General features: G+C 40.2%; 1 protein-coding gene across 1 annotated transcript; it reads right to left on the reverse strand.

The window, feature by feature from the left end:
• Positions 1 to 11,192: 11,192 nt before the first annotated feature.
• LOC104448145 (probable cytokinin riboside 5'-monophosphate phosphoribohydrolase LOGL10) lies at positions 11,193 to 14,255 on the reverse strand. The gene is made up of 7 exons (XM_010061929.3): positions 13,827 to 14,255; positions 13,090 to 13,187; positions 12,937 to 12,967; positions 12,501 to 12,600; positions 12,333 to 12,403; positions 11,857 to 12,000; positions 11,193 to 11,758 (listed from the first exon to the last, which is right to left on the reverse strand). Exons 1-7 carry the CDS (start codon positions 13,947 to 13,949, stop codon positions 11,663 to 11,665), a joined length of 663 nt encoding a protein of 220 aa, XP_010060231.1. The 5' UTR covers positions 13,950 to 14,255; the 3' UTR covers positions 11,193 to 11,662.
• Positions 14,256 to 14,674: the final 419 nt, after the last annotated feature.

Below are 14,674 nucleotides of genomic sequence, written 5' to 3' on the forward strand. Positions count from 1 at the left end.
TAGGTCGTGAATCAAGAATATGTTTTTCTGGTCATGCTAGTCTTTAGTGATTTCAAGGACAATCATATTAGTTTACTCGTTAAACAAAGAACCGAGACATTGAGTTTTCTCCGAATATATCCATGATGTTTGTGCAGCTACACTTTGGCGATAGTGGAGCGCCAAATCAACTGGAAATTGATCACCGCATGCTGCACACCAGTGCTTGATGAAATTCCCAAGAAGGGTCTTGCTGTTCTTTGTGGTGGAGAGCTTCCTTACTCATTTGGTTTGGTCCCCGTCTTCTTAGCAGGGAATTCAACGATGGGTCTTGTGGTTTCTGCATCGAGATAATTCTTTTTATCTTCGTAGTTGGTTGAAATGATAACCCAAGTGAAGCTATTTATCCCACATGCTCTTTTCACTTTTCCCTCGTTGAACTTTTTGGGTGTTCCCCTTTTGAACACCTTTTGCTTTCTTATGCTCTGATATCATGCTTCGGAAAGATGTCGATCGACATGCCTTTTTCATCTTCTATGATTATGATGGAGAAGAAAAGCATGAAGGTCTTCTCTCTTCAAATTAAAAATCGAGGTTTCTATGTTGAGCTGGACTCTGGTTGAATCTAAGAAAAAGTTGGTGCTGTGAAATGTTGAGGCAAGTTATCAATATTTTGAGTTTACAGAAAAAAAAAAAAAAAAAAAAAAACTGAAAACCGAAAACCGAAGACCAAAAGTTGAAAATTGAAAAACCGAACCGAACCGAAATGAAATTTCGATTCGGTTCGTAACCGAACGATTTCGGTTTGGTTCGAAGAATTTTTCTATCGGTTCGGTTCGGTTCGGTTTTCAAAAAAAATCGAACCGAACCGAACTGTTTACACCCCTAGCAGCAAGACACAATCATTCATAAAAATAAAATTTATGGAATTCGTACAATTTAAAATAGTCCATTTATCATGCCTTTTTGAAATTCTTTTAAATCCCAGCTTACACCATTTTTGAAAATATTTAAATTAAATGTCCCTATGATTCTCAAAAATCATGAAATTAAGGCATGTGATAGACAAGACAATAAGCTAATGATTTCATGAAAAACACATGGCCAATAGAGTTCCACACAAAAGATATCATTCACACAAATACAGCATGCAATTTCGGATAAAAACAGAATGTGCAGTTTTGAAATAATTCAATTAAAATACCCGAACGACCTCCGAAAATTATAAAATTTTACCAGGTTATAGTTAAGACACTAAAGTAGACTTTTCATGAAGACTTCTAGGCCAGATTTGTTTTAGATAATTTTCTATAGTCGTCCGAAGTTTCTGGTTCTCATACCGAAACGTCCAGTGTAGTCATCTCCAAAATACCGAGTTTTTACCCACGTATACTTCTTCATTTCCTATGAAATTTGGATATGTTTTACTTCAAGAGGTCCCCTACAACTTTCATTAAGGAATCTAAGTCAAATTTCCAAAGAACAGTCACCATATGGGTCCATGAAGTCTCGGGTGTCCAGTACTACGTCTCCAGATTTACCGTCTTCAAGAGTAAGTCGATTCACTAGGCTATACTTGTTCATTTTACTTCAAATTTGATTATGTCAGTCTTTAAGATGTTCTCTACAATTTTCATGAAGAAGTCGAAGAGAGATTCTTGATAAAAATCAACATGCAACCACAGATCTACAAAAAGGTCAGCAAAATCGTTCCAGATCTAGTGTCTCCGTAGGAAGAGAGTTTGACCCCTTAAATCTCCACCATTTTGCACCAAATTTTAGTATGTTGTAGTTTAAGATGTTGGCTACAACTTTCATGAAGTATTCAAAGTCAAAATTGAACTCAAAACATGCAGGCAAGCTCTCACAAGATTCTGGCTCAGGCGGTTCATGCGAAAACAGCAACATCACTCAAGAACAAGTCATTCTAGCTTCGGTTTCTCCCTCCTAATCACCTAAAATTCGCCATTACTCCAAACATACATGCAACACACGCATGCAAGAGTAGTAAGAGGATCCTAACTTGCCTCTAAACCAAGCTAGCGACGAGCACACGGCGGCGAACGGGCGGCGACGGCTCCTCCTCCTCTCGGTTCCTCTCCTCTCGGCGCCCTTCTCTCTCTCTCTCTCTCTCTCTCTCTCTCTCTCTCTCTCTCTCTCTGGCTTGGACGGAACCAACCGCCTCTCTCTCTCTCCTTCTCTTCCTTTTATTTCCCCAAACCTTCATCATTGGCAATGATTACTTGCCACTCCAATTGGCCAATGCATGCAAGTCCTCCTTGCCACTTGGCAAGGCCCATGCAATGGGCCGGCCACCCTCCTTCTTGGGCCTCTCTTAGGCCGGCGATAGCCCCATCCGTGGGCCTATATTGGGCCGGCCATTCGGCCCACCAAAAATCCCCCCCTTTGGGCCTAAGGCCCAAACCTAAATTAAATTAAAATTTTCCCTTTTTATTCTTTCTTCTATAAATTTTAAATTTTAAATTCCACATGGCCAAAGTCTTGTAACATTTTATTTATAGGAATTTAATTTATGAGGTGCATAGCCAAGCATAGATTATTCTCATTAATTTATCCTATAGTCCTAATTTAAAAAATTCATGAACACAAGCATATCACTTAGCCTTAAGAGAAAACTAATGGCTAAAGCATAAACCATAGGTAATTTCATTACCTAATTATAAGCTTTAATTTACCTTAGAGCTTGTCTTGAATTTTTGGGATGCCACATTTGTATTTAGGTTTCCCCCAGAAAAAAGGTCCACTGTAGTGTTGCATAGTTAACATTGAGATGTTACATTACATGTAGGAAAGAAAATCATATGAAAGACATATTAGTACAAAAGTTATTATCGAAGTTCTTGAATAAAGTCTTGCAACTATATCATAATTTCTGTTGAAAGATCTACTCTGGCATCAATTGTCTGCTCTAGAGTCAATTATCCCTATAATATCATCTCTACTTTCAAGTATAAGTCCATCAATTTTTCTTGTCAAGTGACCTTAACTTTTGCCAATCTATTTCTTAGAAATTCTAATTAAAGTTATGAATTTCCTCTTCTGGAGCTACCGGCAATGTCTTTGCTAGAGGATGGTTGCTGGGAACCCCATAGTTCTTCCATCATGAGTGGCGACAAAGTTGGACTCTCAGTAGCAAAGAAAGAATCCACCACTGGAGCTAGCGAAAGTTGTAGAGGCGGAGATAAACATAAAGGTAGTAGAGGTTGAGGCCGTGGAAGCGATGGAGGCGATAGAGGATTTAATTCAAATGCTTCCCGAAAATTATTTCTTACTAGTGCAGGGATGGTTGGACACTTTATGCCCATGAAGTGTATTCGAATTCTAGCTAGCTATTTTTGTCCATAGGTATTCATCCTAACAAAAACGAACAACTCCATACATTGTAGTCGGGGTATACTTCAACCAAATCCCACAATTGGCTACTTTTCACTCTCGACATGTTGATTATGAATCTATAAAGAGTACAAGGAGAGCATAATTAACTAGCAACCACAACAAGTACTATTTTTTTATTTTGAAAAATGGGGGATTTAGATTGTGTTATAAGACTTGGTTCAAACAGAGCTTGCATGTTAATTCACGGGTTAGGACATTGGGGCATGAATTGGGCTCTCAACTCAAGCTCATTTCACATAAATCAAATTTCATCCAAAAAAAAAAAAACAACGATCTATTTATTCTAAACCAAACCTAATTCCAAAACTATCCTAAGCTTGTCTTCTATCATATCCAACCCATTATTTTTTCTGCCCTTTCTACTTCGTCTTCTTCCCTGGAGGTTCATTTTCCTTCAAACCTGCCGAAATTTCTTTCTTCAGTGATTAACGTTTTCTGCTAATGTTGACAGTCAACATCTCCAACCCAACACCTCTACTGATGCCCAATAACTGCCACCATCGCACCACCACCGATAGCTTATTTCAGTCTCCATTCATACTATCTAAAACAACACTAAAGGCAACTGTCACTGGACTTCACTTTCTTCAACAATTCTCATTCTAGCGAAATCAAATAAACACGCATATGCATAATGAAACAAGAAGCTTACTACAATTCTTAGCCTAGATGAGGTATGTAATAGCTATTACTAAACTTCTCTTTCTCCAACAATCAACGAAATCAAACAAACACACAAATGCATAATGACACTTTAACTTGAAATTCTTCATTGCAAGTCAACCTTAGTTTCGCAAGATTTATCCAATCTCACTGATTGAATTTGATGCACTACTAATTCTTAATAAAATAGAGAAAAACATAGTAACGAAGAAGGAGAGAATACTTGATTCAAACCGGATTTACCGACTTCTCCATTTAATCGGGAAAAATTTTGATGACCGCCGATAGCCAACAATGACAAATTGGAGCAATTTCATAATCAATCAGTTGAGAATTTGAGAGGATTTTTTACCAAGTGACTTCCATTCTCAACATTCTCCTCCCATTTTCCCTCATTCTTAACCCCATCTTTAAAAAACAATAAATTTTGCTTCTCCTAAATAGAATTCGACTAGGTTAGTAATGTTCTAGAAATCTCCGAAGTTTTCAGTCACATGCCTGCGATGCTGATTTTCCTCACCTTCACCTATTCACTGACGTTGTGTTTCGGTTGGCCTTAGGGTGGGTTTGGTTTAACTTTGCAAATGAGTTTTGGGTGTAATGCAAATGTTGAAAGCTAAAACTTTTTTAAGGAATATAAATTGTGTTTGGTGAAAACTCATTGTAAAGATACTTTGAGTTCAATTAGTGTTTGGCAAAAAAAGATTTTGTGCTCTCCTTGTACTTTTTATTGATTGATAATTAGCATGCTGAGGGTGAAGAGTAGCTCACTGTGAGATTTGGTTAAAGTATACCACGATTGCAATTGAGCTAATTTGTTTTGTTGGGACGGATATCTTATGGACAAAAATAGTGTGGCTAGAATTCAAAGACACTTCATGGGAATAAAGTGTCCAACCATCCCTACATAGATAGGAAATAATTTTTGGGAAGCATTTGGATTAAATCTTCTACCGCCTCTCCTGCTTCCACAGCCTCAATCTCCACTACCTTTATTTCTACCTCCACCTCCATTGCCTCTACAGCTCTCGCCAACTCCAGCAAATTAATCAAGAGAAGCACTAGCAATGGTGGATTCTTATTTGCCTTTGAGAGTCAAACTTTATTACCACATGTGATGGAAGAACTATAGAGTTCCCATTAGCCATCCTCCAACAAAGACATTGCCGGCAGCTCTAGAGAAGGAAATTTGTAATTCGATTAGAAATTCTAAGAAATGGATTGGCAGAAGTCAATGTCACTTGTCAAGAGAAACCAATGGATTGAAATAGGAAATTAGAGATGATATCACATGGATAGTCAACTCTTGAACAGACAATTGATGCCAGAGCATATATTTTAATAGAGAATATGATACAGCGGTAAGACTTCATTCAAGAACTTCAACAATAGCTTTTGTACTAATATGTCTTTAATGTGATTCTTTTTTCCACATGCATTGTAACATCTTGGAGTTAACCCATCCAAGACTGCAATGCACCTTTTTTTTGGAGGAAACCTAAATACAAATTCATTATTTATTCCTTTATTTTGATCTTCAAGATATTTGTTGTGTTATCATTGTTTGCTTTTAAATATATTTCTTTAGTACATGTTTAGATCTTCAAAGGTTTACTAGAGCCTATTGTTGGCCCTGAAGAATTGCAACAACCGCCTCAACAGATCACAATGCTATTTGAGGTTTGTCAAAAGTAGGGAAAGAAGTTAGAGATAAGTTAAGAAAAGAAATGTCCAACTAATGTAGCTAGTGTTTGTCGTGACCTAACCCCCTTTCATAGGAGCTGAGAGTTAGGTTTAAGGGCATTGTCAACTTTGGGCTGACGATTTTCCAATGACTCGAGCTCTCTTTAGTTCATATCTTGCATGACGTCGGGTGTTTAAAATTTTAAATCAATTAAACTTATGCGAATTTTTACTAAGCAATTGCCACTAGCCTTTTTGGGGTCGGCTAGAAATCTAATAAGATATGAGAGGATATTTTATTATTTATGCAACTAGAGATTATAGACTTGCATAATTGATTATGTTAGCCCTAAGACTAAGCCCTTTCGGTAACTAACTTGATCATGTTAACTAATGTGATGGCATCCTATCAAAGAATTTTAACTGTCATTCTAACCACTCTAGAGCAAGAAATAACATCCAATATATTGAAAAGAAAATAACAACTATGTATAATCGTAAAGGAAAGCACACAAGCATACTAACAATGTCCATTAAAAAAAAATAGTCCAAAACAAAGGACCCCATTATAAAGTCCTAGAGGCTTATCCAAATTTTGGGCTTTGATATTTTAAAAGTTCTCCAATTTTTCGAAAATTTTCTGATTTTTTCACAATTTTCTGAATCTTTAATGATTTTACTAATTTGTATTATTATCTGGATTTTCTGATTTTTAACGATTTTCCGAATTTTCTAAAAAAAAAATTAACAATTTTCTTAATTTTTACAAATTTTCTTATTTTCCAAAATTTTTAATGTTTTTTCAAATTTTTTAAATTTTTAATGACTTTATGATTTTTTTAACGTTTTAAATTTTTTAGAAAATATTATTAAAACAGGTGCGGACCGTTTTACTTAATCCAACCCGTTGACCCGACCCATCTACCCAGATCCGACGCGAGCCGGATTAAAACTGATGTTTTTAATATTTTAATATTTTTGAATTTTTATTTATTGATTTTCCTTTTTTATTCTTTTTATTTTCTCTTTTGTCTTTTTCCCCTGCACTCTTTTCTTCTCCTCTTTAGTCCTTCTTCTTCCTCTTCCCTCTCTGCACGCCCGAATCTCTTTTACGCCTGCAACTTCATATCCTCTCTCTCTCTCTCTCTCTCTTTTTTTTTTTTTTTTTTTTTTTTGAACCCGTATAACCTAAAGCCGTGCCATTCTCCATTGACACATATGCTCACACCACCGCACAACGCCGGCTATCTAAATCGAACGGCGTACGGCACTTCTGGCCACTCATTCCGGCGACCGCCAAACAACGGTGAAAAAAATATCAAACCGAAGCTGACGCCTGTAAACTCTAACATTTCTAACGACTAAACAATCATAAGCGCATTTAGAATGAAGAGCAAAGCAGACTTAAACGACCTTGACCCGTAAGCAACGCCGGTAAGGAAATCACCGACCGGAAGGAGGGAGGATCCATGGCCGACCAACTCGAACCGTGTTTTTCACCAAATCACATGACAAAGCAAAGAAAACACGAATATCAGACATTATTCAACAACTACGAAAGCAGATATAGAACGATCGTGAGTCGGAAACACGCATCAACTTTCAGCATTCTATGGAACATTTCATCGAGCACTTAATGAGCAGCCTTGTATTTTTTTTTTTTTTTTCGGTATGATTTTCAAACCGTTCCTAGCCTAACGATGATACATATTAGACCTAGATCACCATCATTAACAACAAAACAGCTTCGTCTCGTCACTGTTTACCCCACTCGGCCAAAGAAAACAGAGAGAGAAAAGCAAGGGCTCACTCGATTTGTTTGGTGGAATTAAACCTCAATCGGCGATGGCGTGGAGCAGGCTTCTCCTTCTGCCAATGATGAACTACAGCTCTCGCCCCAAAGAAGAATAGTTCGTGGCTCGACCCTCGGTCGGAAACCTTGAAGGTCGGAAACACGATCGATGAAGTTTCTTCTTCGATCCAGACAGGCCCCTTTAATGAAAAACAGATTCTCCGATGGTTGAACGTTGCTCCCCTCTGAACTAGAACCAGAGAACCATCTAGAAATCAATTCCTTCATGCTTCACGCCCCCTTCAATGAAAAACAGACGTGTGCTGACGCTTCTCGCCGCTCCTTCACGCTCATAGACCTGACGTGAGTGGGCCAGAGAAAGGGGAGATGATATGGGCTGGGCCTTGCGCTTCCTTTAAGTTCAGGTGGGCTAATGGTGAGAAAAACAAAAGGAATGGACTCAATAAGAAAAAAAAAAAAGAAATGGGCCGAAGGAGAGGGGTTTTGGGGGGCCGAAAATTTATTAAAACAGTGGGCCAGACATGCCGACCTGCTCGATTTCATTTCATCATTTTTTTTTTAGGTATATTTATGCTTTTTACCTTTTTATAAATATTTTTATATTTTTTCAAAATAAATGGATATTTAAACCATGTTTTGCTGAGCACAAGAAAATTGCTAAGCTTAAAGCCCGTTTGGTTTAACTTTGAGGAAATGACTTTATATTTCCCCACGTATATTTGAATAAATGGGCATTTTGTGAAGACAAGTGTGTTTGTAAACTCATTTTTTGTGTATATTTTGCGAAGCAATTTTAGGGTGAAAAAAAAGGAAAAAAAGAAAAGAAAAGAAAAGGAAGGAGGAGATGCAGCTATGTGGAGAGGGGAAAATCGTGGGGAGTGGCTTGACAATGGTGGCGGTGGTGGTGGGCGGGTGGGTGGTGATGGTGGCGGTGGCGGTGGGGGCGAGTAGCTCGCTTGAGGTTGCGACCTCAAGCGACGCCTTGAGTTGCGCGACCTCAAGTGACACCAACTGAGGTTGAGTGACCTTGGCGACGCCCGAGGTCGCCCGACCCCAGGCCACCTCACCTAAGGTCACATGACCTCAGGCGAGGGTTCCTGGCGGGCAAATCTAGTTGCTCATAGTTGAGCGTTGCCCATTAGTTGAGCTTCGCGGTGGCCAAATTCAAGGAAGAAGATGATGAACGATGTTTTTAGGGTACAAGATGAAAACATAATTTTCAATAAGGGCAATATTTGTAAGAAAAAAAGTCATTAAACTTCAACCTAGCATTTGAAGATGCTGAAAGCCCAAAGCAGTCCGAACCTGCTTTGGGCTTTCGCTTTCAAATGCTAGTATTTGGTAAATGGAGCCTAAAAAATGTGAACCAAATGCTTAATATTTTTCTCACAGGGTTTTGGGGGCTCAAAGCTTCTTGGGAATGCTTGAACCAAACGAGGCCTTAATGTTGCTAGGTAATCTCTATCTCAATTAAAACTATTAAAACCCATCAACCATGGAATGATGGAAATAGATGGGTTTGATGCCCATTAGAACAAGTACAGAAGGTTTTCAGCCTCTATATTCTTAGAGGCATAGCGTCTAATGTGTTTGGATCAATTTAGGTGTACTGTGATTAGTATGCTACCTCTTAATATGCCATTGGCTTGGTCTAAGTTTATAATATATTTGATCTTGGAAAGAATATTTACTTTTCCAATGGATAATAACTAGAAAAACTACTATATGCTTGTCATGGTGTGGGTGGTTTGTTGTTCATAAAGACTCGATTGCATGTGTCATAGGTCAATCGATCTAGTGTTTCTTACCTGTGCGATTTCATGAATTTCTTCTCAAGTCAGTTTTATTGGCTCACACATCGTGAAGAGAAACTCTGAAGAGAGAAGTTCTAGGTTGTATTTCACTTGTGAGATTGATACAAATGAGGGGAGGATATTCCTTTATATACAAATACAAGGCTAGTTGTAGTCATAGATTTCATATTCATTTGACAGTAAATATTAAGGGTGCGTATGGTAATACTTCTTGCCCGAAACACTTTCTTTTCGAAGTAATTCTTTTTTATTTCTACTCCGGGAAAAATTTATGAGAAAATAAGGTGTTTGGTAACTACATAAAATTTATATTCTTGAAATGCAAAAAGAATATAAATGCGTTTAGTATGTTTTTTTATGTTTTGTATTTTTTTATTCTTGCTCACGGCAAGGTTATTGTCAAAATTCTGCTCAGCTAGTTTCTTCCCTTTGAGTGAACTCTCTTTAGGCTGCCGACTTTAAATTCAACTTTTCTTTAAAAAGTTCTCTTTTTCTTGTCAACAATATCATCTGTCTATGACGTCCTTGATTTTTCTTCTGCCGCTTTTCTCTTTTCTTCCGTTATTAGCCATTATTGTAATACATCGCACGTTTTGTGTGATTATGGGATGCAGAATTTTGTTTTCTCTTACGATAGAGCAATTTCCCCTTTTCTTACTGCAAAGCTCTTTTGTGGGTCACTTGCAAGTGATGTTGCTAGAATCTGTTGATTTTAAAGGTACTTGAGAACAACTGGCCACTTGCCAGATTGAGGTCGATGACCAATCACAACATTACTAAAGTTAATAGGGATACTTAGGTGGTTCTCCTGTCACACATGCATAAAGTAATTTATCGATTTGGAATAAACCGAACTTCCAATAATTGCTGAAAGTATTGGTCTTACCATTGTCTGCTTACAATTTTCTAATTAGGCTCACATGATCCGGTAATGTTTAACCGGGAACTGAATGGCAGCGGTGTGAACAAAGAAAGTTGAGAATGAACCCCTTTTTATAACCGTTCAATCTTCTAAATCAGTTTCGATTATAAAAAAATCTTCTAAATCAGTTAAAATAAGGTCAATTGACAGAACATAGTAAGAATCAAGAATCCTCTCAAAAGCGTGATCATATACGTAGATCAAATCCATTATATATAATTAAAAAAATGAGTTTTCGACCCATTCCAACACCTTTCAGCTTGGTCAAGTTGTTCTCTTCTCTCAGCTCAAGTCGGCCCAGATTAAATCCAAAATTGGAATTTCAGGCCTGGGATTAAATTTGCCTGCCCATCGATCAATTCTAGAGCGCGTGCACGCCGAGAGTATAAAATAATATATCTCTGAACCAATGACCATTATGGGACCAGCCACCATATCATGCCACTATAAACAAATGTATCAAACCCAACTTTTGCTTCGATTCACTCAGACCTACCTGGTCCAAGATCTCACAAGGAAAAGCAGGGGGATAACTTTTCTCCTTTTTGACCCCAATAATGCAAATGGTGACACGGTCGAGCTAATGTTTATCCGGAAGTAGGAACGACCTGTCCTAAAAGAGGTTAAGAAACATGTACAGACCCTTCGAGAAACTCGACGGCAGGTTCCTCTTTTTCCTCTTTTCGATGTTTGATGGCTACTGAAACGAAAACGAAAGAGAGAGCAAGACGGCCCCCATCCCCTCCCGACCCCCCGCCATTCGCTTTCGACAGTCTCTTTCCATACGCACCAGCCAGTCGGCCAAGGCCCTTTTTCGTACGGGTCTAGGACAGGTGTGCTCGTCCCCTGTGCACACGAGGTGGTCTTCCATGGTGAACTTACAGTATCTAGAAGGTTAAAATTTGCAGCAAACCCATCACAATCTCTTTCCCTTTTTTTTCAACTTTGGAAGAAAATTTTGGACAATCAATGACAATCAGAATGTACAGATTACAAGAAGGATCGGATTTCACCGACAAGCGATCCAATCCTTGCCCCCCCTCCCCTACGAAGATCAGAAATTCTTCTAACCAAGAGAGAAATCATAGACCCGAAATTTCAACAATCAAGAATTAACAAAGAATGCAAAACCCCCCATGATGATATCCCCGGCCTATAAAACAAAAGGCTGCGGTGGGGGGACTTGCACGACCCTTCTTCCTTTACGTCCTTTCTCTTTTTTTGAGGAGCCCGAATTATCTACGAAGTCGTGTCAACTTTTTGCGAGAGAATCCCTAAATCAAGCGGTGGTTAATCTTCCATGAAAAGGGTAGCTTTCGTGTCTGTGTGAGTACTTTAGTGTTGAGGGGAAGATGTTTTTCTTTGGGGGAGTCAACGGGCGATGTCTGACTTGGTGCAGTGGCCCAGCTGCTGCTCCATCTCCCAGGTCAGCTTGGAGGCCACCCCGCTGTGCTTCGGCTCGTACTCCTGCAAAACCAAGAAGCCAAGTCGAACCGACGCCTCAGATCACGAACGAACTGGTGAACGAGTGAGATAATAAGAGGGAAGAGTCAAGAATTCTGTACCTCCAGCTTGGTGAGGAGCTCGTGCGCCGTCGGGGCGGAGACGATGATGTGGCGGGCGGAGGGGGTGACGAAGCCCTCGTCCACGGCCTTGTCTATGAACGACAGGAGCGAGTTGTAGTACCCGTCCACGTTCAGCAATCCCACCTGCGGGTGTCACACAAGGATCAGGGGGACGTGTTCTTTTTAACCTTTTCTCGAATGAAAAATCGAACATGACAATACCCATCGTTTTCTATCCACGTTTTAACGAACGGCCTTCGCTCAACACTAAGAAAATGGACATGGCGTGATCAGCATGGAACTAGTACCTATCTTGTTCTTTTGAATGAGAAGTCCCACCTTGGGTACTTCCATTTTGTTGTTTAATTATCATGACATACACACTAGGTAATTTGCTAAGCGATGACATGGGATTCGGTCGACAGACACCAATAGAAAGATGCGAAATTTAAAGAAATGGAGTTTTGCGAGGCTACCGGCTTATCATGGATTCCCAACTGAGCCCATGTGATCACCTCCAGGAGCTCCTCCAAGGTCCCGTAACCACCTGCGCAGAACCCATCAATTCAGTGGACCATCCTTTCAAGTCCGTACGCTAAAATATGCGAAAAAACGAGTCCACATCAAAATTAAAGAGGAGATACCGGGCAAGGCAATGAATGCATCGGCTTGGCGGGCCATCTCGGCCTTCCTCTGGTGCATGCCTGACACAGGTCTCACTTCTCCAATTGTCTCCCCCGTGATCTGAACACATAACGCGAGCCGTCCTCGTTAGATTGATCCTCATCAGCTCCTAAATTACTACTTTGTCTCCCCAATTTGACCATTTCGATCAATCTATTTGGCGTCTCAAAAAATAATCTCAATTATTGATGTGTTCAGGCATAAATTCCAAGACAGATCACGATCGCAAGGACGAGGACAGAGACATGATTGATCATGTGGGGGTGCGAGAAGTGCTTCGGAAACTTGTAAATGCAAAGACGTCGTCAACTTGTTAATGCAAGTAGCTCTTTTACAAATCGCTGATCGTCAACTTGTTAATGCAAGTAGAACGTTTAGAAGAAATTGCGCAGTTACCTCTCTCGGCATCAGCGTCTTGGGAATCACTCTGCAACCAAAGAAGACAGAGAATACAGGCAAGGGTTTCAGGCTCAAGTGGCGACACAGAGAGGGACAGAGACAGAGAGAGACAGAGAGAGAGAGACAGAGAGAGAGAGGGAAGTGGTTTACCCCAACACGTGGCGGCCCCCATCGTAAACAACTTGAGAGACTAGACCCATCAAACCAATGCTTCCTCCACCATACACCAGGTCAATGTCCCTTTCGACCTGCAAAAAGTATATAAAATGGTTGAAGTGACGTGTTCGACTCAAACGCAACACCGCCCCTGCGAAACGCTCTCTGCCATTCGATCGAAAAATAGCGCTCCCCCCGGAATAATTACATCAATAATGGCCATCCTCCTCCTAGCGCACTCCTCTTATTTTAGTCCCACTCTCCTCCTCCTACTCCTAGATTTTCAACTCCACTTGATTCCGTTCTTCTTGCTCCACAAGAAAAAGGAAAGCTCCGACAAACAAGAGCTCCTGAAAAACAGGGTCCCCCTGTTTCTCTGTTTTGCTCTCACCCTTCCTGATTAAAATTCACTCTTCACGAATCATACGATACAGATAAGTAATGGTTGCATAGCTTCTCGGTTTGACGGAAAGGACATTAGAGCATGCTTTGGACTTTATCTAATCAAACTGCTCAGTTAAACCCATACAGCTATGGAACAGAACCGGGACATGCCCCCAATAGATATACGACACAAAGCAAGTCCAACTTCTATCTACACATGTCTAGCCCAAAAAAGTATGAATCTTTCCATTTTCATGCATGCAAACAATTCTCTCTTCTCTAGATCAGAAACTCGGTAACAGTTCTTTACCAAAAAAAAAAAAAAAAAAAAAACTCGGTAACAGTACCAGTTGCTTTCCGAGTTGAATGGCAGCGAGCTGATAGGAGGGGCTCTTGCCAGGGCTGCTCCCGCAGAAGACGCAGACGCGGCTGAATCTCGATTTCAGGGGGCTCTGGCGTTGGTTCTCCATGAGCGGACAAAAAGCTCGAGCTCGGGCGCAACCCGCTTCAAACTGCAGGGACTAGGGACTTTCTTCTCCTCGCTCGTCGTGTCCTTGTCTTGGATTCACACAACCCGAGCGAAGCGAAAATCAAGACGGGGAGATGGATGGATGGATGGATGGATGGAGAAAACAGAGACCCGCGAAAGGGAATGCGGTTTGTGGTGTGTTTGAACAGTCAGCAATCGATCGCCCAGACGACCGGAGCACGAAAGGTCGGGAGGAGGGAAAGGAAAAGGAGAGGGAAAAGCAGAGGGCCAAAAAGTTGGAGGGGGAGGGAATGAGGACTGTCCTCTGCCTCCTCGGTCCCCTTTTTATATATCCATATCGATTTGTCAATTATCGATCAACCCCACCCGACACGTCACATCTTCCCCTTCCCTCAATTTCTCGTCTCGTGAGGTGATTTGTGATTTGCCGTAGAAAAATCCCCCTGCCTTTGGTGAGCCCGTCTATCCCTGGAAATCCAGTCGCATAATTTTGTACATGGAGCATTGGAGAAAAAAAAAATTCACAAAATAATCACCTCCGTCGTGTTAATTTCTAATAACATGAGGATAATTCATCCTTTTGACAATTTCAGTGTATTCGACAAATGCTCGGATTCCGATATCACGATCCACTTTTGTGTCTTTGTTTTGATTATAAATCATCTGTGTTTGACCACCGGCCGTGGTGGCTTCGCTAGATAAAAA

Source organism: Eucalyptus grandis, chromosome 6 (genome assembly GCF_016545825.1).
Source record: "Eucalyptus grandis isolate ANBG69807.140 chromosome 6, ASM1654582v1, whole genome shotgun sequence".
Classification (NCBI taxonomy): domain Eukaryota; kingdom Viridiplantae; phylum Streptophyta; class Magnoliopsida; order Myrtales; family Myrtaceae; genus Eucalyptus; species Eucalyptus grandis.